Below are 23901 nucleotides of genomic sequence, written 5' to 3'. Positions count from 1 at the left end.
TCGTGTCTCTGTCCCTGAGCCCAGTCTCTCGTGTCCCTGTCCCAAAGCCCAGTCTCTCGTGTCTCGGTCCCTGAGCCCAGTCTCTCGTGTCTATGTCCCTGAGCCCAGTCTCTCGTGTCTCTGTCGCTGAGCCCAGTGTCTCATGTCTCTGTCTCTCAGCCCAGTCTCTCGTGTCTCTGTCCCTGAGCCCAGTCTCTCGTGTCTCTGTCCCTCAGCCCAGTCTCTCATGTCTGTCCCTGAGCACAGTCTCTCGAGTCTCTTCTTCTCAGCCCAGTCTCTCATGTCTCCTCTACCTTAATCCAGTCTCTCGTGTCTCTGTCTCTTCGCCCAGCATCTTGTGTCTGTCTCTCAGCCCTGTCTCTCGTGTCTCAGTCCCTCAGCCCAGTCTCTCTTGTCTCTGTCCCTGAGCCAAGTCTCTCGTGTCTCTGTCCCTCAGCCCAGTCCATTGTATCTCCTCTCCCTGGACCCAGTCTCTCGTGTCTCTGTCCCTGAGCCCAGTGTCTCATGTCTCTGTCTCTCAGCCCAGTCTCTCGTGTCTCTGTCCCTGAGCCCAGTCTCTCGTGTCTCTGTCCCTCAGCCCAGTCTCTCGTGTCTCTGTCCCTCAGCCCAGTCTCTCGTGTCTCTGTCCCTGAGCCCGGTCTCTCGTGTGTGTGTGTCCCTGAGCCCACTCTCTCGTGTCTCTGTCCCTCGGCCCAGTCTCTCGTGTGTGTGTCTCTCAGCCCAGTCTCTCGTGTCTCTGTCCCTCAGCCCAGTCTCTCGTGTCTCTGTCCCTGAGCCCAGACTCTCGTGTCTCTGTCCCTGAGCCCATTCTCTCGTGTCTCTGTCCCTGAGCCCAGTCTCTCATGTTTCTGTCCCTCAGCCCAGTCTCTCATGTCTCTGTCCCTCAGTCCAGTCTCTCCTGTCTCTGATTCTCAGCCCAGTCTCTCATGTCTCTGTCCCTCGGCCCAGTCTCTCGTGTGTGTGTCCCTCAGCCCACTCTCTCGTGTCTCTGTCCCACGGCCCAGTCTCTCGTGTGTGTGTCCCTCAGCCCAGTCTCTCGTGTCTCTGTCCCTGAGCCCAGTCTCACGGGTCTCTGTCCCTCAGCCCAGTCTCTCGTGTCTCTGTCCCTCAGCCCAGTCCCTCGTGTCTCTGACTCTCAGCCCAGTCTCTCGTGTCTCCTCTCCCTCCGCCCAGTCTCACCTGTCTCTGTCCCTAAGCCCAGTCTGTCGTGTCTCTTTCCCTGAGCCCAGTGTCTCATGTCTGTCTCTGAGACCAGTCTCTCGTGTCTCCTCTACCTCATCCCAGTCTCTCGTGTCTCTGTCTCTTCGCCCAGCATCTTGTGTCTCTGTCTCTCAGCCCAGTCTCTCGTGTCTCTGTCCCTGAGCCCAGTCTCTCGTGTCTCTATCCCTGAACCAAGTCTCTCGTGCCGCTGTCCCAGTACCAAGTCTCTCGTGTCTCTGTCCCTGAGCCCAGTCTCTCGTGTCTCTGTCTCTCAGCCCAGTCTCTTGTGTCTCTGTCCCTGAGCCCAGTCTCTCGTGTCTCTGTCCCTCCGTCCAGTCTCTCGTGTCTCTGTCCCTCAACCCAATCTCTCGTGTCTCTGTCCCTCAGTCCACTCTGTTGTGTCTCTGCCCCTTAGCCCAGTCTCTCGTGTCTCCTCTCCCTCAGCCCAGTCTCTCGTGGCTCTGTCCCTCAACCCAGTCTCTCGTGTCTCCTCTCCCTCAGTCCAGTCTGTCGTGTCTCTGCCCCTCAACCCAGTCTCTCGTGTCTCTGTCCGTCAGCCCAGTCTCTCGTGTCTCTGTCCGTCAGCCCAGTCTCTCGTGTCTCTGTCCCTCAACCCAGTCTCTCGTGTCTCTGTCCCTCAGCCCAGTCTCTCGTGTCTCTGTCCCTGAGCCCAGTCTCTCGTGTCTCTGTCCCTCAGCCCAGTCTCTCATGTCTGTCCCTGAGCCCAGTCTCACAGGTCTCTGTCGCTCAGCCCAGTCTCTCGTGTCTCTTTCCCTGAGCCCAGTCTCTCGAGTCTCTTCTTCTCAGCCCAGTCTCTCATGTCTCCTCTACCTCATCCCAGTCTCTCGTGTCTCTGTCTCTTCGCCCAGTCTCTCGTGTCTCAGTCCCTCAGCCCAGTCTGTCGTGTCTCTGTCCCAGAGCCCAGTCTGTCGTGTCTCTGTCCCAGAGCCCAGTCTCTCATGTCTCTGTCCCAGAGCCCAGTCTGTCGTGTCTCTGTCCCTGAGCCCAGTCTGTCGTGTCTCTGTCCGTCAGCCCAGTCTCTCGTGTCTCTGTCCCTGAGCCCAGTCTCTCGTGCCTCTGTCCCTCAGCCCAGTCCATTGTGTCTCCTCTCCCTGGACCCAGTCTCTCATGTCTCTGTCTCTCAGCCCAGTCTCTCGTGTCTCTGTCCCTGAGCCCAGTCTCTCGTGTCTCTGTCCCTCAGCCCAGTCTCTCATGTCTGTCTCTGGGACCAGTCTCTCGTGTCTCCTCTCCCTCAGCCCAGTCTCTCGTGTCTCTGTCCCTGAGCCCAGTCTCTCGTGTCCCTGTCCCTAAGCCCAGTCTCACGTGTCTGTCCCTAAGCCCAGTCTCTCGTGTCTCGGTCCCTGAGCCCAGTCTCTCGTGTCTCGGTCCCTGAGCCCAGTCTCTCGTGTCTATGTCCCTGAGCCCAGTCTCTCGTGTCTCTGTCCCAGAGCCCAGTCTCTCGTGTCTCTGTCCCTCAGCCCAGTCTCTCATGTCTGTCCCTGAGCCCAGTCTCTCGAGTCTCTTCTTCTCAGCCCAGTCTCTCATGTCTCCTCTACCTTAATCCAGTCTCTCGTGTCTCTGTCTCTTCGCCCAGCATCTTGTGTCTGTCTCTCAGCCCAGTCTCTCGTGTCTCAGTCTCTCAGCCCAGTCTCTCTTGTCTCTGTCCCTGAGCCAAGTCTGTCGTGTCTCTGTCCGTCAGCCCAGTCTCTCGTGTCTCTGTCCCTGAGCCCAGTCTCTCGTGTCTCCGTCCCTGGACCCAGTCTCTCGTGTCTCTGTCCCTGAGCCCAGTCTCTCGTGTCTCTGTCCCTGAGCCCAGTGTCTCATGTCTCTGTCTCTCAGCCCAGTCTCTCATGTCTGTCTCTGGGACCAGTCTCTCGTGTCTCCCCTCCCTCAGCCCAGTATCTCTGTCCCTGAGCCCAGTCTCTCGTGTCCCTGTCCCTAAGCCCAGTCTCTCGTGTCTCCTCTCCCTCAGCCCAGTCTCTCGTGTCTCCTCTCCCTCAGTCCAGTCTGTCGTGTCTCTGCCCCTCAGTCCAGTCTGCCGAGTCTCTGTCCGTCAGCCCAGTCTCTCGTGTCTATGTCCCTCAGCCCAGTCTCTCGTGTCTCTGTCCCTGAGCCCAGACTCTCGTGTCTCTGTCCCTGAGCCCAGTCTCTCATGTTTCTGTCCCTCAGCCCAGTCTCTCATGTCTCTGTCCCTCAGTCCAGTCTCTCCTGTCTCTGATTCTCAGCCCAGTCTCTCGTGTCTCTGTCCCTGGACCCAGTCTCTCGTGTCTCTGTCCCTGAGCCCAGTCTCTCGTGTCTCTGTCTCTCAGCCCAGTCTCTCATGTCTGTCTCTGGGACCAGTCTCTCGTGTCTCCCATCCCTCAGCCCAGTATCTCTGTCCCTGAGCCCAGTCTCTCGTGTCTCCTCTCCCTCAGTCCAGTCTGTCGTGTCTCTGCCCCTCAGTCCAGTCTCTCGTGTCTCTGTCCCTCAGCCCAGTCTCTCGTGTCTCTGTCCCTCAGTCCACTCTGTTGTGTCTCTGCCCCTCAGTCCAGTCTCTCGTGTCTCTGTCGCTTCGCCCAGCATCTTGTGTCTCTGTCTCTCAGCCCAGTCTGTCGTGTCTCTGTCCGTCAGCCCAGTCTCTCGTGTCTCTGTCCCTGAGCCCAGTCTCTCGTGTCTCTGTCCCTCAGCCCAGTCCATTGTATCTCCTCTCCCTGGGCCCAGTCTCTCGTGTCTCTGTCCCTCAGCCCAGTCCATTGTATCTCCTCTCCCTGGACCCAGTCTCTCGTGTCTCTGTCCCTGAGCCCAGTGTCTCATGTCTCTGTCTCTGGGACCAGTCTCTCGTGTCTCCCCTCCCTCAGCCCAGTCTCTCGTGTCTCTGTCCCTGAGCCCAGTGTCTCATGTCTCTGTCTCTCAGCCCAGTCTCTCATGTCTGTCCCTAAGCCCAGTCTCTCGTGTCTCGGTCCCTGAGCCCAGTCTCTCGTGAATCTGTCTCTGAGCCCAGTCCCTTGTGTCTCTGTCCCTGAGCCCACTTTCTCATGTCTCTGTCCCTGAGCCCAGACTCTCGAGTCTCTGTCTCTCAGCCCAGTCTCTCGTGTCTCCTCTCCCTCAGCCCAGTATCTCGTGTCTCTGTCCCTGAGCCCAGTCTCTCGTGTCTCTGTCCCTCAGCCCAGTCTCTCGTGTCTCTGTCCCTGAACCAAGTCTCTCGTGTCTCTGTCCCTGAACCAAGTCTCTCGTGTCTCTGTCCCTCAGCCCAGTCTCTCATGTCTGTCCCTGAGACCAGTCTCTAGTGTCTCCTCTCCCTCAGCCCAGTCTCTCGTGTCTCCTCTCCCTCAGCCCAGTCCCTTGTGTCTCTGTCCCTCAGTCCAGTCTCTCGTGTCTCTGTCCCTCAGCCCAGTCTCTCGTGTCTCTGTCCCTCAGCCCAGTCTCTCGTGTCTCTGTCCCTCAGCCCAGTCTCTCGTGTCTCTGTCCCTGAGCCCAGACTCTCGTGACTCTGTCCCTCAGCCCAGTCTCTCGTGTCTCTGTCCCTCAGCCCAGTTTCTCGTGTCTCTGTCCCTCAGCCCAGTCTCTCGTGTCTCTGTCCCTCAGCCCAGTCTCTCGTGTCTCTGTCCCTCAGCCCAGTCTCTCGTGTCTCTGTCCCTCAGCCCAGTCTCTTGTGTCTCCGTCCCTGAACCCAGTCTCTCGTGTCTCTGTCGCTGAGCCCAGTCTCTCGTGTCTCTGTCCCTGAGCCTTGTCTCTCGTGTCTGTGTCCCTGAGCCCAGTCTCTCGTGTCTCTGTCCCTGAGCCCAGTCTCTCATGTCTCTGTCCCTCAGTCCACTCTGTTGTGTCTCTGTCCCTCAGCCCAGTCTCTCGTGTCTCTGTCCCTCAACCCAGTCTCTCGTGTCTCTGTCCATCAACCCAGTCTCTCGTGTCTCTGTCCGTCAGCCCAGTCTCTCGTGTCTGTGTCCCTGAGCCCAGTCTCTCGTGTCTCTGTCCCTCAGTCCAGTCTCTTGTGTCTCCGTCCCTGAGCCCAGTCTCTCGTGTCTCTGTCCCTGAGCCCAGTCTCTCGTGTCTCTGTCCCTGAGCCCGGTCTCTCGTGTCTCTGTCCCTCAGCCCAGTCTCTCGTGTCTCTGTCCCTGAGCCCAGTCTCTCGTGTCTCTGTCTCTCAGCCCAGTCTCTTGTGTCTCTGTCTCTCAGCCCAGTCTCTTGTGTCTCTGTACCTCAGTCCAGTCACTCCTGTCTCTGTTCCTCAACCCAATATCTCGTGTCTCTGTCCCTCAGTCCACTCTGTTGTGTCTCTGCCCCTTAGCCCAGTCTCTCGTGTCTCCTCTCCCTCAGCCCAGTTTCTCGTGGCTCTGTCCCTCAACCCAGTCTCTCGTGTCTCCTCTCCTTCAGTCCAGTCTGTCGTGTCTCTGCCCCTCAGCCCAGTCTCTCGTGTCTCTGTCCGTCAGCCCAGTCTCTCGTGTCTCTGTCCGTCAGCCCAGTCTCTCGTGTCTCTGTCCCTCAGCCCAGTCTCTCGTGTCTCTGTCCCTCAGCCCAGTCCATTGTATCTCCTCTCCCTGGACCCAGTCTCTCGTGTCTCTGTCCCTGAGCCCAGTCTCTCGTGTCTCTGTCCCTCAGCCCAGTCTCTCATGTCTGTCTCTGGGACCAGTCTCTCGTGTCTCCCCTCCCTCAGCCCAGTCTCTCGTGTCTCCGTCCCTGAGCCCAGTCTCTCGTGTCTCTGTCGCTGAGCCCAGTCTGTCGTGTCTCTGTCCCTGAGCCCAGTCTCTCGTGTCTGTGTCCCTGAGCCCAGTCTCTCGTGTCTCTGTCCCTGAGCCCAGTCTCTCGTGTCTCTGTCCCTGAGCCCAGTCTCTCGTGTCTCTGTCCCTCAGCCCAGTCTCTCATGTCTGTCCCTGAGCACAGTCTCACAGGTCTCTGTCGCTCAGCCCAGTCTCTCGTGTCTCTTTCCCTGAGCCCAGTCTCTCGAGTCTCTTTTTCTCAGCCCAGTCTCTCGTGTCTCTGTCTCTTCGCCCAGCATCTTGTGTCTCTGTCTCTCAATCCAGTCTTTCGTGTCTCTGTCCCTCAGCCCAGTCCATTGTATCTCCTCTCCCTGGACCCAGTCTCTCGTGTCTCTGTCCCTGAGCCCAGTGTCTCATGTCTCTGTCTCTCTGCCCAGTCTCTCGTGTCTCTGTCCCTGAGCCCAGTCTCTTGTGTCTCTGTCCCTCAGCCCCGTCTCTCATGTCTGTCTCTGGGACCAGTCTCTCGTGTCTCCCCTCCCTCAGCCCAGTCTCTCGTGTCTCTGTCCCTGAGCCCAGTCTGTCGTGTCTCTGTCCGTCAGCCCAGTCTCTCGTGTCTCTGTCCCTGAGCCCAGTGTCTCATGTCTCTGTCTCTCAGCCCAGTCTCTCGTGTCTCCCCTCCCTCAGCCCAGTCTCTCGTGTCTCCCCTCCCTCAGCCCAGTCTCTCGTGTCTCTGTCCCTGAGCCCAGTCTCTCGTGTCCCTGTCCCTAAGCCCAGTCTCTCGTGTCTGTCCCTAAGCCCAGTCTCTCGTGCCTCCTCTCCCTCAGTCCAGTCTGTCGTGTCTCTGCCCCTCAGTCCAGTCTGTCGAGTCTCTGTCCGTCAGCCCAGTCTCTCGTGTCTCTGTCCCTCAGCCCAGTCTCTCGTGTCTCTGTCCCTCGGCCCAGTCTCTCGTGTGTGTGTCTCTCAGCCCAGTCTCTCGTGTCTCTGTCCCTCAGCCCAGTCTCTCGTGTCTCTGTCCCTCAGCCCAGTCTCTCGTGTCTCTGTCCCTCAGCCCAGTCTCTCGTGTCTCTGTCCCTCGGCCCAGTCTCTCGTGTGTGTGTCTCTCAGCCCAGTCTCTCGTGTCTCTGTCCCTGAGCCCGGTCTCTCGTGTCTCTGTCCCTCAGCCCAGTCTCTCGTGTCTCTGTCCCTCAGCCCAGTCTCTCGTGTCTCTGTCCCTGAGCCCAGTCTCTTGTGTCTCTGTCCCTCAGCCCCGTCTCTCATGTCTGTCTCTGGGACCAGTCTCTCGTGTCTCCCCTCCCTCAGCCCAGTCTCTCGTGTCTCTCCTCCCTCAGCCCAGTCTCTCGTGTCTCCCCTCCCTCAGCCCAGTCTCTCGTGTCTCTGTCCCTGAGCCCAGTCTCTCGTGTCCCTGTCCCTAAGCCCAGTCTCTCGTGTCTGTCCCTAAGCCCAGTCTCTCGTGCCTCCTCTCCCTCAGTCCAGTCTGTCGTGTCTCTGCCCCTCAGTCCAGTCTGTCGAGTCTCTGTCCGTCAGCCCAGTCTCTCGTGTCTCTGTCCCTCAGCCCAGTCTCTCGTGTCTCTGTCCCTCAGCCCAGTCTCTCGTGTCTCTGTCCCTCAGCCCAGTCTCTCGTGTCTCTGTCCCTCGGCCCAGTCTCTCGTGTGTGTGTCTCTCAGCCCAGTCTCTCCTGTCTCTGTCCCTCAGCCCAGTCTCTCCTGTCTCTGACTCTCAGCCCAGTCTCTCGTGTCTCCTCTCCCTCAGCCCAGTCTCTCGTGTCTCTGTCCCTCAGCCCACTCTCTCATGTCTCTGACACTGAGCCCAGTCTCTCATGTCTCTGTCCCTCGGCCCAGTCTCTCGTGTGTGTGTCCCTCAGCCCAGTCCCTCGTGTCTCTGTCCCTGAGCCCAGTCTCTCGTGTCTCCTCTCCCTCAGCCCAGTCTCTCGTGTCTCTGTCCCTCAGCCCACTCTCTCGTGTCTCTGTCCCTCAGCCCAGTCTCTCTTGTCTCTGTCCCTGAGCCCAGTCTGTCGTGTCTCTGTCCGTCAGCCCAGTCTCTCGTGTCTCTGTCCCTGAGCCCAGTCTCTCGTGTCTCTGTCCCTCAGCCCAGTCCATTGTATCTCCTCTCCCTGGACCCAGTCTCTCGTGTCTCTGTCCCTCAGCCCAGTCTCTCATGTCTGTCTCTGGGACCAGTCTCTCGTGTCTCCCCTCCCTCAGCCCAGTCTCTCGTGTCTGTCCCTAAGCCCAGTCTCTCGTGTCTCGGTCCCTGAGCCCAGTCTCTCGTGAATCTGTCTCTGAGCCCAGTCCCTTGTGTCTCTGTCCCTGAGCCCAGTTTCTCATGTCTCTGTCCCTGAGCCCAGACTCTCGAGTCTCTGTCTCTCAGCCCAGTCTCTCGTGTCTCCTCTCCCTCAGCCCAGTATCTCGTGTCTCTGTCCCTGAGCCCAGTCTCTCGTGTCTCTGTCCCTCAGCCCAGTCTCTCGTGTCTCTGTCCCTGAACCAAGTCTCTCGTGTCTCTGTCCCTGAACCAAGTCTCTCGTGTCTCTGTCCCTGAGCCCAGTCTCTCGTGTCTCTGTCTCTCAGCCCAGTCTCTTGTGTCTCTGTCCCTCAGTCCAGTCACTCCTGTCTCTGTTCCTCAACCCAATATCTCGTGTCTCTGTCCCTCAGTCCACTCTGTTGTGTCTCTGCCCCTTAGCCCAGTCTCTCGTGTCTCCTCTCCCTCAGCCCAGTCTCTCATGGCTCTGTCCCTCAACCCAGTCTCTCGTGTCTCCTCTCCCTCAGTCCAGTCTGTCGAGTCTCTGTCCGTCAGCCCAGTCTCTCGTGTCTCTGTCCGTCAGCCCAGTCTCTCGTGTCTCTGTCCCTCAGCCCAGTCTCTCGTGTCTCTGTCCCTCAGCCCAGTCTCTCGTGTCTATGTCCCTGAGCCCGGTCTCTCGTGTGTGTGTGTGTCCCTGAGCCCAGTCTCTCGTGTCTCTGTCCCTGAGCCCAGACTCTCGTGTCTCTGTCCCTGAGCCCAGTCTCTCGTGTCTCTGTCCCTCAGCCCAGTCTCTCGTGTCTCTGACTCTCAGCCCAGTCTCTCGTGTCTCCTCTCCCTCAGCCCAGTCTCTCGTGTCTCTGTCCCTCAGCCCAGTCTCACGTGTCTCTGTCCCTCAGCCCAGTGTCTCGTGTCTCAGTCGCTGAGCCCAGTCTCTCGTGTCTCTGACTCTCAGCCCAGTCTCTCGTGTCTCTGTCCCTCAGCCCACTCTCTCATGTCTTTGACACTGAGCCCAGTCTCTCATGTCTCTGTCCCTGAGCCCAGTCTCTCGTGAATCTGTCCCTCAGCCCAGTCCCTTGTGTCTCTGTCTCTCAGCCCAGTCTCTCGTGTCTCTGTCCCTGAGCCCATTCTCTCGTGAATCTGTCCCTCAGCTCAGTCCCTTGTGTCTCTGTCCCTCAGTCCAGTCTCTCGTGTCTCTGTCCCTCAGCCCAGTCTGTCGTGTCTCTGTCCCTCAGCCCAGTCTCTCGTGTCTCTGTCCCTCAGCCCAGTCTCTCGTGTCTCTGTCCCTCAGCCCAGTCTCTCGTGTCTCTGTCCGTCAGCCCAGTCTCTCGTGTCTCTGTCCCTGAGCCCAGACTCTCGTGTCTCTGTCTCATTGCCCAGTCTCTCGTGCCTCCTCTCCCTCAGCTCAGTCTCTCGTGTCTCTGTCACTCAGCCCAGTCTCTTGTGTCTCCGTCCCTGAGCCCAGTCTCTCGTGTCTCTGTCGCTGAGCCCAGTCTCTCGTGTCTCTGTCGCTGAGCCCAGTCTCTCGTGTCTCTGTCGCTGAGCCCAGTCTCTCGTGTCTCTGTCCCTGAGCCTTGTCTCTCGTGTCTGTGTCCCTGAGCCCAGTCTCTCGTGTCTCTGTCCCTGAGCCCAGTCTCTCATGTCTCTGTCCCTCACTCCAGTCTCTCGTGTCTCTGTCCCTGAGCCCAGACTCTCGTGTCTCTGTCCCTGAGCCCATTCTCTCGTGTCTCTGTCGCTTCGCCCAGCATATTGTGACTCTGTCTCTCAGCCCAGTCTGTCGTGTCTCTGTCCGTCAGCCCAGTCTCTCGTGTCTCTGTCCCTGAGCCCAGTCTCTCGTGTCTCTGTCCCTCAGCCCAGTCCATTGTATCTCCTCTCCCTGGACCCAGTCTCTCGTGTCTCTGTCACTGAGCCCAGGGTCTCATGTCTCTGTCCCTCAGCCCAGTCTCTCATGTCTGTCTCTGGGACCAGTCTCTCGTGTCCCTGTCCCTGAGCCCAGTCTCTCGTGTCCCTGTCCCTGAGCCCAGTCTCTCGTGTCCCTGCCCCTAAGCCCAGTCTCTCGTGTCTGTTCCTAAGCCCAGTGTCTCGTGTCTCTGTCCCTGAGCCCAGTCTCTCGTGAATCTGTCTCTGAGCCCAGTCCCTTGTGTCTCTGTCCCTGAGCCCAGTTTCTCATGTCTCTGTCCCTGAGCCCAGACTCTCGAGTCTCTGTCTCTCAGCCCAGTCTCTCGTGTCTCCTCTCCCTCAGCCCAGTCTCTCGTGTCTCTGTCCCTGAGCCCAGTCTCTCGTGTCTCTGTCCCTGAGCCCAGTCTCTCGTGTCTCTGTCCCTCAGCCCAGTCTCTCGTGTCTCTGTCCCTGAACCAAGTCTCTCGTGTCTCTGTCCCTGAGCCCAGTCTCTCGTGTCTCTGTCCCTCAGTCCACTCTGTTGTGTCTCTGCCCCTTAGCCCAGTCTCTCGTGTCTCCTCTCCCTCAGCCCAGTTTCTCGTGGCTCTGTCCCTCAACCCAGTCTCTCGTGTCTCCTCTCCCTCAGTCCAGTCTGTCGTGTCTCTGCCCCTCAGTCCAGTCTGTCGAGTCTCTGTCCGTCAGCCCAGTCTCTCGTGTCTCTGTCCGTCAGCCCAGTCTCTCGTGTCTCTGTCCGTCAGCCCAGTCTCTCGTGTCTCTGTCCCTCAGCCCAGTCTCTCGTGTCTCTGTCCCTCAGCCCGGTCTCTCGTGTCTATGTCCCTGAGCCCGGTCTCTCGTGTGTGTGTGTGTCCCTGAGCCCAGTCTCTCGTGTCTCTGTCCCTCGGCCCAGTCTCTCGTGTGTGTGTCTCTCAGCCCAGTCTCTCGTGTCTCTGTCGCTGAGCCCAGTCTCTCGTGTCTCTGTCCCTGAGCCCAGTCTCTCGTGTCTCTGTCCCTGAGCCCAGTCTCTCATGTTTCTGTCCCTCAGCCCAGTCTCTCATGTCTCTGTCCCTCAGTCCAGTCTCTCCTGTCTCTGGTTCTCAGCCCAGTCTCTCGTGTCCCTGACTCTCAGCCCAGTCTCTCGTGTCTCCTCTCCCTCAGCCCAGTCTCTCGTGTCTCTGTCCCTCAGCCCAGTCTCTCGTGTCTCTGTCCCTCAGCCCAGTCTCTCGTGTCTCCTCTCCCTCAGCCCAGTCTCTCGTGTCTCTGTCCCTCAGCCCACTCTCTCATGTCTCTGACACTGAGCCCAGTCTCTCATGTCTCTGTCCCTCGGCCCAGTCTCTCGTGTGTGTGTCCCTCAGCCCAGTCTCTCGTGTCTCTGTCCCACGGCCCAGTGTCTCGTGTCTCTGTCCCTGAGCCCAGTCTCACGGGTCTCTGTCCCTCAGCCCAGTCTCTCATGTCTCTGTCCCTCAGCCCAGTCTCTCGTGTCTCTGTCCCTCAGCCCACTCTTTCGTGTCTCTGACACTGAGCCCAGTCTCTCGTGTGTGTGTCCCTCAGCCCAGTCTCTCATGTCTCTGTCCCTGAGCCCAGACTCTCGTGTCTGTGTCCCTGAGCCCAGTCTCTCGTGTCTCTGTCCCTGAGCCCAGTCTCTCGTGTGTGTGTCCCTCAGCCCAGTCTCTCATGTCTCTGTCCCTGAGCCCAGTCTCTCGTGTGTCTGTCCCTGAGCCCAGTCTCTCGTGTCTCTGTCCCTGAGCCCAGTCTCTCATGTCTCTGTCCCTCGGCCCAGTCTCTCGTGTGTGTGTCCCTCAGCCCAGTCCCTCGTGTCTCTGTCCCTGAGCCCAGTCTCTCGTGTCTCCTCTCCCTCAGCCCAGTCTCTCGTGTCTCTGTCCCTCAGCCCACTCTCTCGTGTCTCTGTCCCTCAGCCCAGTCTCTCTTGTCTCTGTCCCTGAGCCCAGTCTGTCGTGTCTCTGTCCGTCAGCCCAGTCTCTCGTGTCTCTGTCCCTGAGCCCAGTCTCTCGTGTCTCTGTCCCTCAGCCCAGTCCATTGTATCTCCTCTCCCTGGACCCAGTCTCTCGTGTCTCTGTCCCTCAGCCCAGTCTCTCATGTCTGTCTCTGGGACCAGTCTCTCGTGTCTCCCCTCCCTCAGCCCAGTCTCTCGTGTCTCTGTCCCTGAGCCCAGTCTCTCTTGTCCCTGTCCCTAAGCCCAGTCTCTCGTGTCTGTCCCTAAGCCCAGTCTCTCGTGTCTCGGTCCCTGAGCCCAGTCTCTCGTGAATCTGTCTCTGAGCCCAGTCCCTTGTGTCTCTGTCCCTGAGCCCAGTTTCTCATGTCTCTGTCCCTGAGCCCAGACTCTCGAGTCTCTGTCTCTCAGCCCAGTCTCTCGTGTCTCCTCTCCCTCAGCCCAGTATCTCGTGTCTCTGTCCCTGAGCCCAGTCTCTCGTGTCTCTGTCCCTCAGCCCAGTCTCTCGTGTCTCTGTCCCTGAACCAAGTCTCTCGTGTCTCTGTCCCTGAACCAAGTCTCTCGTGTCTCTGTCCCTGAGCCCAGTCTCTCGTGTCTCTGTCTCTCAGCCCAGTCTCTTGTGTCTCTGTCCCTCAGTCCAGTCACTCCTGTCTCTGTTCCTCAACCCAATATCTCGTGTCTCTGTCCCTCAGTCCACTCTGTTGTGTCTCTGCCCCTTAGCCCAGTCTCTCGTGTCTCCTCTCCCTCAGCCCAGTCTCTCATGGCTCTGTCCCTCAACCCAGTCTCTCGTGTCTCCTCTCCCTCAGTCCAGTCTGTCAAGTCTCTGTCCGTCAGCCCAGTCTGTCGTGTCTCTGTCCGTCAGCCCAGTCTCTCGTGTCTCTGTCCCTCAGCCCAGTCTCTCGTGTCTCTGTCCCTCAGCCCAGTCTCTCGTGTCTATGTCCCTGAGCCCGGTCTCTCGTGTGTGTGTGTGTCCCTGAGCCCAGTCTCTCGTGTCTCTGTCCCTGAGCCCAGACTCTCGTGTCTCTGTCCCTGAGCCCAGTCTCTCATGTTTCTGTCCCTGAGCCCAGTCTCTCATGTCTCTGTCCCTGAGCCCAGTCTCTCATGTTTCTGTCCCTCAGCCCAGTCTCTCGTGTCTCTGACTCTCAGCCCAGTCTCTCGTGTCTCCTCTCCCTCAGCCCAGTCTCTCGTGTCTCTGTCCCTCAGCCCAGTCTCACGTGTCTCTGTCCCTCAGCCCAGTGTCTCGTGTCTCAGTCGCTGAGCCCAGTCTCTCGTGTCTCTGACTCTCAGCCCAGTCTCTCGTGTCTCTGTCCCTCAGCCCACTCTCTCATGTCTTTGACACTGAGCCCAGTCTCTCATGTCTCTGTCCCTCGGCCCAGTCTCTCGTGTGTGTGTCCCTCAGCCCAGTGTCTCGTGTCTCTGTCCCTCAGCCCAGTCCCTCGTGTCTCTGACTCTCAGCCCAGTCCCTCGTGTCTCTGACTCTCAGCCCAGTCTCTCGTGTCTCTGACACTGAGCCCAGTCTCACCTGTCTCTGTCCCTAAGCCCAGTCTGTCGTGTCTCTTTCCCTGAGCCCAGTGTCTCATGTCTCTGTCCCCCAGCCCAGTCTCTCGTGTCTCTGTCCCTCAGCCCAGTCTCTCGTGTCTCTGTCCCTCAGCCCAGTCTCTCATATCTGTCTCTGAGACCAGTCTCTAGTGTCTCCTCTCCCTCAGCCCAGTCTCTCGTGTCTCCTCTCCCTCAGCCCAGTCCCTTGTGTCTCTGTCCCTCAGTCCAGTCTCTCGTGTCTCTGTCCCTCAGCCCAGTCTCTCGTGTCTCTGTCCCTCAGCCCAGTCTCTCGTGTCTCTGTCCCTCAGCCCAGTCTCTCGTGTCTCTGTCCCTCAGCCCAGTCTCTCGTGTCTCTGTCCCTCAGCCCAGTCTCTCGTGTCTCTGTCCCTCAGCCCAGTCTCTCGTGTCTCTGTCCCTCAGCCCAGTCTCTCGTGTCTCTGTCCCTGAACCCAGTCTCTCGTGTCTCTGTCGCTGAGCCCAGTCTCTCGTGTCTCTGTCCCTGAGCCTTGTCTCTCGTGTCTGTGTCCCTGAGCCCAGTCTCTCGTGTCTCTGTCCCTGAGCCCAGTCTCTCATGTCTCTGTCCCTCAGTCCACTCTGTTGTGTTTCTGCCCCTCAGTCCCGTCTGTCGTGTCTCTGTCCCTCAGCCCAGTCTCTCGTGTCTCTGTCCGTCAGCCCAGTCTCTCGTGTCTCTGTCCCTCAACCCAGTCTCTCGTGTCTCTGTCCCTCAACCCAGTCTCTCGTGTCTCTGTCCGTCAGCCCAATCTCTCGTGTCTGTGTCCCTGAGCCCAGTCTCTCGTGTCTCTGTCCCTCAGCCCAGTCTCTTGTGTCTCTGTCCCTCAGTCCAGTCACTCCTGTCTCTGTTCCTCAACCCAATATCTCGTGTCTCTGTCCCTCAGTCCACTCTGTTGTGTCTCTGCCCCTTAGCCCAGTCTCTCGTGTCTCCTCTCCCTCAGCCCAGTTTCTCGTGGCTCTGTCCCTCAACCCAGTCTCTCGTGTCTCCTCTCCTTCAGTCCAGTCTGTCGTGTCTCTGCCCCTCAGCCCAGTCTCTCGTGTCTCTGTCCGTCAGCCCAGTCTCTCGTGTCTCTGTCCGTCAGCCCAGTCTCTCGTGTCTCTGTCCCTGAGCCCAGTCTCTCGTGTCTCGGTTCCTCAGCCCAGTCTCTCGTGTCTCTGTCCGTCAGCCCAGTCTCTCGTGTCTCTGTCCCTGAGCCCAGTCTCTCGCGTCTCTGTCCCTGAGCCCAGACTCTCGTGTCTCTGTCCCTGAGCCCAGTCTCTCGTGTCTCTGTCCCTGAGCCCAGTCTCTCGCGTCTCTGTCCCTGAGCCCAGTCTCTCGTGTCTCTGTCCCTCAGCCCAGTCTCTCGTGTCTCTGTCCCTCAGCCCAGTCTCTCGTGTCTCTGTCCGTCAGCCCAGTCTCTCGTGTCTCTGTCCCTCAGCCCAGTCTCTCGTGTCTCTGTCCCTCAGCCCAGTCTCTCGTGTCTCTGTCCCTCAGCCCAGTCTCTCGTGTCTCTGTCCCTCAGCCCACTCTCTCGTGTCTCTGACACTGAGCCCAGTCTCACCTGTCTCTGTCCCTCAGCCCTGTCTCTCGTGTCTCTGTCCCTCAGCCCAGTCTCTCGTGCATCTGTCCCTCAGCCCAGTCTCTCATGTCTGTCTCTGAGACCAGTCTCTCGTGTCTCTGTCCCTGAGCCCAGTCTCTCGTGAATCTGTCCCTCAGCCCAGTCCCTTGTGTCTCTGTCCCTGAGCCCAGTCTCTCGTGAATCTGTCCCTCAGCCCAGTCCCTTGTGTCTCCTCTCCCTCAGCCCAGTCTCTCGTGTCTCTGTCTCCCAGCCCAGTCTCTCGTGTCTGTCCCTAAGCCCAGTCTCTCGTGTCTCTGTCCCTGAGCCCAGTCTCTCGTGAATCTGTCCCTCAGCCCAGTCCCTTGTGTCTCTGTCCCTGAGCCCAGTCTCTCGTGTCTCTGTCGCTCAACCCAGTCTCTCGTGTCTCTGACCCTCAGCCCAGTCTCTTGTGTCTCTGTCCCTGAGCCCAGTCTCTCGTGTCTCCTCTCCTTCAGCCCAGTCCCTTGTGTCTCTGTCCCTGAGTCCAGTCTCTTGTGTCTCCGTTCCTGAGCCCAGTCTCACTTGTCTCTGCCCCTCAGTCCAGTCTCTCGTGTCTGTCTCTGAGCTCAGTCCTCTCGTGTCTCACTCCCTGAGCCCAGTCTCTCGAGTCTCTCCGTCAGCCCACTCTCTCGTGTCTCTGTCTCTTAGCCCAGCGTCTTGTGTCTCTGTCTCTCAGCCCAGCGTCTTGTGTCTCTGTCTCTCAGCCCAGCGTCTTGTGTCTTTGTCTCTCAGCCCAGTCACTCGTGTCTCAGTCCCTCAGCACAGTCTCTCATGTCTCTGTCCGTCAGCCCAGTCTCTCGTGTCTCTGTCCATCAGCCCAGTCTCTCGTGTCTCTGTCCGTCAGCCCAGTCTCTCGTGTCTCTGTCTCAGCCCAGTCTCTCGTGTCCCGGTTCCTCAGCCCAGTCTCTCGTGTCTCTGTCCGTCAGCCCAGTCTCTCGTGTCTCTGTCCGTCAGCCCAGTCTCTCGTGTCTCTGTCTCAGCCCAGTCTCTCGTGTCTCTGTCCCTGAGCCCATCTCTCGTGTCTCTGTCCCTGAGCCCAGTCTCTCGTGTCTCTGTCCCTGAGCCCAGTCTCTCCTGTCTCTGACTCTCAGCCCAGTCTCTCGTGTCTCTGACTCTCAGCCCAGTCACTCGTGCCTCCTCTCCCTCAGCCCAGTCTCTCGTGTGTCTGTCCCTGAGCCCAGTCTCTCATGTCTCTGACTCTCAGCCCAGTCTCTCGTGTCTCTTTCCCTGAGCCCAGTGTCTCATGTCTCTGTCTCTCAGCCCAGTCTCTCTTGAATCTGTCCCTCAGCCCAATCCCTTGTGTCTCTGTCCCTGAGCCCAGTCTCTCATGTCTCTGTCCCTCAGCCCAGTCTCTCGTGTCTATGTCTTTCAGCCCAGTCTCTCGTGTATCTGTCCCTCGGCCCAGTCTCTCCTGTCTCTGTCCCTCGGCCCAGTCTCTCGTGTCTCTGTCCCTCAGCCCAGTCTCTCGTGTCTCTGTCTCTCAGCCCAGTCTGTCGTGTCTCTGTCCCTCAGTCCAATCTCTCGTCTCTCTGTCCCTCAGTCCACTCTGTTGTGTCTCTGCCCCTCAGCCAAGTCTCTCTTGTCTCCTCTCCCTCAGCCCAGTCTCTCGTGTTTCCGCTCCCTCAGCCCAGTCTCTCGTGTTTCCGCTCCCTCAGCCCAGTTTCTCTTGTTTCCACTCCCTGAGCCCAGTCTCTCTCATCTCATGGTCGAACACTGAGAACGTGTGACAATTTTCAGAACTGAATATGTAGTCACAGCAGGAGAAGTTTGTCTCCTTTGTCAATCCAATGCTGCCTTGAACATATAATCCAGGTAAGGCCATTCCGGTCTGATGGTCGACCTTACATTTTCCCAAACCATCTCCACATTCCTTGCTGTCGGTTGTATTGTGAAATCTATCATGACTGAGCCTCCACAATGTTCTGGGATAAAGACTTCAAAGATTCACAACCACTTTTGTAGAAATTCTTCATCATCTCAGCCCTGAATGGCCGGGACAGTTATAAAACCAAACCGATAATTAAGCTGTGATTTGCTTAAGGGTCTAAACGGCCTCTGCCTATCCTGATGACCCTGACTTGCCAAGTGCTGAGCTTTCTACGTTTGTGTGCACCCATTCTGAGATACTCAGAGAAAAGCTTGGCTGAAAGGCACAAAGTAGTCAGAAAGGCTGGTCGTTGTGTGAGCTTTCCTGGAGCTTTCTCTTCCAACAGATAAATTGTCATTCATATCAAGCATTGTCCCTTGATGAGTAAAGTTGGAAGTGTAAATCTAATAGACTGTACATTGATGCATAAGGAAAGGTGGCATTCTCAATTGTTTAGTTTTGGTTCATTACCTCGTTAAAAGCATTGAGTTTTATAGTACAGTCTGAGCAATACAAGGTTTGTATATACAATAATAATTGAGCAGCACTTAAGCTTCTTTTGTTGGAGGTTGTTATTGGTGAGTAGTTTCTGTTGAGGCATGGTTCCCATTCAGACCTCTGGGTGCTTCCTCTCTCTGCTGCTTATCATTGTCAGAGTAACATGGCAAAGAATAACCTCTGTTGTTAAATTATACATCCTCCTTCCGATAAAAGAAACTTTCCAAGCTCTTTCACTTTTCTGCAGGCTGTGTAATTTGCAATGTTAATTTGTTCTGAAACTAGGCTGCAACAGATTCTGCCAGCAGGGAGGTCCTTCGTTGCCATGGACACAAAACAAATCCCGCAGATTCTACAACAGATCTTCACATCCACTATGTTGTCGACAGCCTAAGGACTGTCCTGTTGAGAGCATCGTGCACGCAGGAGATGGTGGGAAAAGCTACATGCAAGATTGATCTGTTGAATGCCTACACAATGACTGCCTTGACCCCACTGTCAGGTTTAGTTGGCAGGAATCTCGCAATCCTCTGGACTGCATTGGGATAGTGACACCTATCCTCCACTTTACATGTGAGTGAGCATTAGAGGACTCTTAGTCCAATGTGGGATGGTGCCTTTTCCTGAATTTCTTTATGTCTTCATAAACAGATGGTAAAAGAATACCTGTATGATAAGTAGATTCATGTAGACATTACTGCCAACCTGCCATGACAGTAGAATCATACTTTTAAACTGGTGAGTCAATTCTCCAATCTCCAGGAGGAAGTGCTGCAAAGATCCTTATTTGGAAAGTGATGCATTGAAAAGCAATTTGAAGTGCTTTGATTTCAGGAGGTCCAGCCCTCTGGCCACATAGTGGATAGACATTCAAGGCACATGGTGCAATTATATCCCATTTCCTTCAGTGACCTTTCAGTATAAACAAGAGCAAGGGAGGAACTCCTGCTCAAAATAAAACTGGGTGTAGGTACACCAAAGTAAGAGGGGAGCGAGGGAAAGTCACTGAAAGGGACACTGTTTCTTAGCCCAAACTAAGCAGCTCTGAAATAGGAATGGTGTTGAAACAAAAGGATGTCCACGACACTGACTGTGTTTTTCACACTCTTCCTCTGCTTCTACTGTGCTGTGTGACCAATTACTGCTAGGCTGGCTAGCTCCTGATCAACCATCCCTTCAAACTTACTTTGCTGCCTCTGTCCTTTCAAATCTTTTAGTTAATGCTGAGCTGTAAGGAGCTCTGGCTCAATCTTCCAGAGAGTTGACAAGATGCTTTTCCCTGCAACATATATACGAAGTTAGATTTCTGTGTCAGATCCAACACTTCAACAGGGTCTGAAACGCCCATCTCTTAAATTAATCTGTGAAAGTATTAAAATATAATTTACACACAAGATTGCTTGGAATATTAGGGAAGTAGATGTAAATGATGCAATGTTTAAAAAGTGATTTATTTTGTAACATTATATATGCACAGAATAAAGTTTAATATATTTTATCACCTCAGATACATTCTCGCAATTAATTATTACTCACAATGGTTTAATATCATCTCATGTTCAGTGTAAACATCAAAGTCTGCAGTCACATTTCCTTTATTCCTCTAAGGGATGTGGGCATCACTGAACAGGACATCTGCTACCCATCCCTAATTGTCCTTGAACTGAGTGAGTTGCTGGGCCACTTCGCGGGCAGATAAGAGTCAAACCACATTGCCGTTGGTCTGGAGTCACATGTAGGTCAGACCAGGTAAGGACAGACAGATTTCATTCCTGAAAGAACATGAGTAAGTTAGACAGGTTTTTCCAAAAAATATGATCACCATCACTCAGACCTGCTTTTAATTCTAGATTTATTAATTGAATTCAAATTTAAGTTGCTCTGATGAGATTTGAACCTCTGTGTACCCAGAACAGTAACCTGGGGCTCTGAGTTACTAGCCCAGTATAATCACCAATCCACCACTATCTCCTTCATTGCTGTTTGCAACCTTGCAATTTGGACACTGGTGCGTTTCATACACAACATTTCAAAAAATATTGGAGAGCTTTGGGATAGGCAAAGATCCGGAAAGGTGCTAAAGTAATGCACCTCTCTGTTTCTGGCATCAGTGGTGTCTTATTACTGGTCAACCAATCAATGATCAAATACCTTTGGGACAGCACAGTGGCTCAGTGGTTCGCACTGCTGCCTCACAGCGCCAGAGACCCTGGTTCAATTCCTGCCTTGGACAGCTGTCTGTGTAGAGTTTGCACATTCTCCCCGTATCTGCGTGGGTTTCCTCTGGGTGCTCCAGTTTCCTCCCACAGTCACAGAAATGTGCAGGTTAGGTGAATTGGCCATGCTAAATTGCCCGTAGTGTTAGGTGTAGGGGAATGGGTCTGGGTGGGTTGCTGTTCGGCGGGTCGGTGTGGACATGTTGGGCCAAAGAGCCTGTTTCCACACTGTAAGTAATCTAATCTAAAAACCTGCTGGAAGCTGCAATAACAAAACTTGAATTCAGATAACCTTTAGTCCCTGTGTGCACCCCATTATCAGACAACATTTCACAGCAAACTTTGCCAGAAAAGTGTGTTTTAAGGAGTGTGTTAAAGGATGAGGAAGAGGTGAGGATTACTGAAGGAATTCCAGAGCTTGAGGTCTAGACAGCTGAATTCCTACACCATGGTGGTGATTAAAACGGGATACTCAAGAGGCTAGGATTTATGGGGCCAGCCATTCAACCCTTTGAGCCTGCCCTGCCATTTAATATCATCATGGCTGAATGAACACTTTTATCCACCCCACACTACTGGTTTATAACCCTCTGAGTCAAATCATATCTCCTCATCTCAGACCTAACTTATCCGGAATGTCGATATTAGGGAGGAAGAGATATTTGGTGTCTTGAAAAACATTTAGGTGGATAAATCCCCAGAGCCTCATGGGATCTACCGTAAGGGAGGATATTGCTGGAGCCCTGACCTTTGTACCTTCTTCAGCTACAGGCCAGGTCCCAGAGGATTGGAAAGTAGCCAATGTTCTTTCGTTTAAGAAGGGCAACAAGGATAATCCAGGAAATTATAGGCCAGTAAGCCGATCATTATTGGAGAAGATTCTTAGGGACAGGATTTGCTCGCATTTGGAAATAAATTGACTTATTAGGGTTAGTCAGCATGGCTTTGTGCAGGGGAGGACTTGACTCACAAATATGAGCTCTTTGAGGAAGTGATGAAGATGATTCGTAAGGGTAGAGCAATGGATGTTGTCTCCATGGATTTTATTAAAGCATTTGACAAGGTCCCTTTTGGTAGGCTGGACCAAAAGACTAAGTTGCATGAGATCCGCAGTGAGTTTGTAAGTTGGATACAAAATTGACTTGGTCATAGGTGACAGAAGGGTTGTCATGGAGGGATGTTTTTCTGACTGGAACCTGTGCCAGTGGTGTTCCACAAGGATCAGTTCTGGGACCTCTGTTGTTTTTAATACGTATATATGTAATTGTTTTGGGTGAAAATGAGGGTGGTCTAATTAGAATGTTTACACACACAATTTTTTAACTATTCATTTGTGGGACGCAGCCATTGCTGGCTGGCCAATGGGCATTATTGCCAATCCCTACTTGCCCTTGCGAAGGTGGTGATGAGCTGCACTGCAGTCCAGTTCCTGTGGGTAGACCTACAATGCCATTGCGGAGAGAAATCCAAGATTTTGACCCAGCAACAGTGAAGGAACCCTGGTATTTTTCCCAGTCAGGATAGTGAGTGGCTTGGAGGGCAAGTTGAGGGTTGTGGTGTCCCCTTGTATCTGATGCCTTTGTCCTTCTAGATGGAAGCAGATGCAGGTTTGGAAGGTGCTGTCTGAGGATCTTTGGTGAATTTCTGCAGTGTGTCGTGTAGATGGTACACACTGCTGCTCCTGAGTGTTGGTGATAGAGGAAGTGGATGTTTGTGGATGTGGTGCCAATCAAGTGGGCTATTTTGTCCTGGATGGTGTCAAACTTCTTGAGTGTTGTTGGATCCATCCATCCAGGCGAGTGGAGAATATTCCATCACAGTCCTGACTTGTGCTCTGTAGATAGTGGACAGGCTTTGAGGAGTCAGGATGTGAGTTACTCACCATTGTTTTCCTAGCCTCTCTCCTGCTCTTGTCACCCTTGTGTTTATGTGGCAAGTCCAGTTAAGTTTCTGGTCAATGGTAACTTCCAGGATGTTGATAATGGGGGATTCAGAGATTGTAACATCATTGAATGTCAAGGGATAGCTATTAGGTTGACTCTTTTTGGTGATGAAAATGTGTTGCTGGAAAAGCGCAGCAGGTCAGGCAGCATCCAGGGAACAGGAGAATCGACATTTCGGGCATAAGCCCTTCTTCAGGAATGAGGAAAGTTTGTCCAGCAGGCTAAGATAAAAGGTAGGGAGGAGGGACTTGGGGGAGGGGCGTCGGAAATGTGATAGGTGGAAAGAGGTCAAGGTGAGGGTGATAGGTCAGACTGGGGTGGGGGCGGAGAGGTCAGGAAGAAGATTGCAGGTTAGGAAGTCGGTGCTGAATTCGATGGATTTGACTGAGACAAGGTGGGGGGAGGGGAAATGAGGAAACTGGTGAAATCTGAGTTCATCCCTTGTGGTTGGAGGGTTCCTAGGCGGAAGATGAGGCGCTCTTCCTCCAACCGTCGTGTTATTGTGGTCTGGCGATGGAGGAGTCCAAAGACCTGCATATCCTTGGTGGAGTGGGAGGGAGAGTTGAATGCTGATAGGGGAGGGGAGGGAAATATATCCTTGGTGTTGGGGTCCGTTTAGAGGTGGCAGAAATGACGGCGGAGGATATATTTCCCTCCCCTCCCCTCCCCTATCAGCATTCCGTAAAGACCACTCCCTCCGTGACTCCCTCGTCAGATCCACACCCCCCACCAACCCAACCTCCACTCCCGGCACCTTCCCCTGCAACCGCAGGAGGTGCAAGACTTGCGCCCACACCTCCCCCCTCACCTCCCTCCAAGGCCCCAAAGGAAACTTCCATATCCGCCACAGATTCACCTGCACCTCCACACACATCATCTATTGCATCCTCTGCACCCGATGTGGCCTCCTCTATATTGGGGAGACAGGCCGCCTGCTTGCGGAGCGTTTCAGAGAACACCTCTGGGACACCCGGACCGACCAACCCAACCACCCTGTGGCTCAACACTTCAACTCCCCCTCCCACTCCACCAAGGATATGCAGGTCTTTGGACTCCTCCATCGCCAGACCACAACAACACGACGATTGGAGGAAGAGCGGCTCATCTTCCGCCTAGGAACCCTCCAACCACAAGGGATGAACTCAGATTTCACCAGTTTCCTCATTTCCCCTCTCCCCACCTTGTCTCAGTCAAATCCATCGAATTCAGCACCGCCTTCCTAACCTGCAATCTTCTTCCTGACCTCTCCGCCCCCACCCCAGTCTGACCTATCACCCTCACCTTGACCTCTTTCCACCTATCACATTTCTGACGCCCCTCCCCCAAGTCCCTCCTCCCTACCTTTTATCTTAGCCTGCTGGACAAACTTTCCTCATTCCTGAAGAAGGGCTTATGCCCGAAACGTCGATTCTCCTATTCCCTGGATGCTGCCTGACCTGCCGCGCTTTTCCAGCAACACATTTTCAGCTCTGATCTCCAGCATCTGCAGTCCTCACTTTCTCCTCTTATTGGTGATGGTCATAGCCTAGCATTTCTATGATGGGAGTGTTGCTTGCCACTTGTCCGCTCAAGGCTTGATATTGTCCAGAACTTGTTGCATTTGAACATGGGCTGCTTCAGTATCTGAGGAGTCTCGAATGGTGCTGAACATTGCCACTTTTGACCTCATGAAGGTCATTGATGAATCAGCTGAAGTTGGTTGGGCTCAACCATCAGCCTTAGGAACTCCTGCAGAGGTGTCTTGGAGCTGAGATAACTGACCTCCAACAAACACCAAACACCACCATCTTCCTATGTGGCAAAAGTGAGGTCTGTAGATGCTGGAAACCAGAGATTAGATCGGAATGGTGCTGGAAAAGCACAGCAGGTCAGGCAACACCTGAGGAGAGGAAAATCGACGTTTCGGGCAAAAGCCCTTCGTCAGGAATAGAGGTAGGACGCCTCCAGGGTGGAGATATAAATGGTGGGGTGGGGGGGGGATGGGCCTGGGGAGAAGGTAGCAAAGAGTACAATAGGTGAATGGGGGTGGGGATGGAGGTGAGAGGGGAGAGTGGAGCGGTTAGGTGGGAAGGGAGATTGGCAGGTAGGACAAGTCATGAGGACAGTGCTGAGCTGGAAGGTTGGAACTGAGGTAAGGTGGAGGGCGGGGAAATGAGGAAACTGGTGAAGTCCACATTGATGTGACTGTCGAGGACATGAAGGTCCTGGGCGTCCTCCACTGCCGCTCCCTCACCACCCGACGCCTGGAGGAAGAATGCCTCATCTTCCGCCTTGGAACACTTCAACCCCAATGTGGGCATCAGTGTGGACTTCACCAGTTT

General features: G+C 55.2%; 1 protein-coding gene across 4 annotated transcripts in view; it reads left to right on the top strand.

Moving 5' to 3' along the window:
* Window positions 1-18927, top strand: part of vwa8 (von Willebrand factor A domain containing 8) — a 367132-nt gene extending 348205 nt beyond the window's left edge. For all 4 annotated transcript variants that reach the window (XM_087993166.1, XM_087993165.1, XM_087993168.1 and 1 more), the window contains one exon: window positions 17707-18927. In XM_087993166.1, the coding sequence (XP_087849292.1) occupies window positions 17707-17815 (109 nt within the window). In that variant the 3' untranslated portion in view covers window positions 17816-18927. The remainder of the gene's footprint in view (window positions 1-17706) is intronic.
* The last annotated feature ends 4974 nt before the right edge of the window (window positions 18928-23901 follow it).

This window comes from Chiloscyllium plagiosum, unplaced genomic scaffold, assembly GCF_037043375.1.
Source record: "Chiloscyllium plagiosum isolate Xiang-an unplaced genomic scaffold, Cpla_swu_hap1 HiC_scaffold_12, whole genome shotgun sequence".
In the NCBI taxonomy this organism is placed as follows: domain Eukaryota; kingdom Metazoa; phylum Chordata; class Chondrichthyes; order Orectolobiformes; family Hemiscylliidae; genus Chiloscyllium; species Chiloscyllium plagiosum.
Note: the sequence above shows the minus strand (reverse complement) of the source record. Positions and strands in the feature narration are given on the sequence as shown.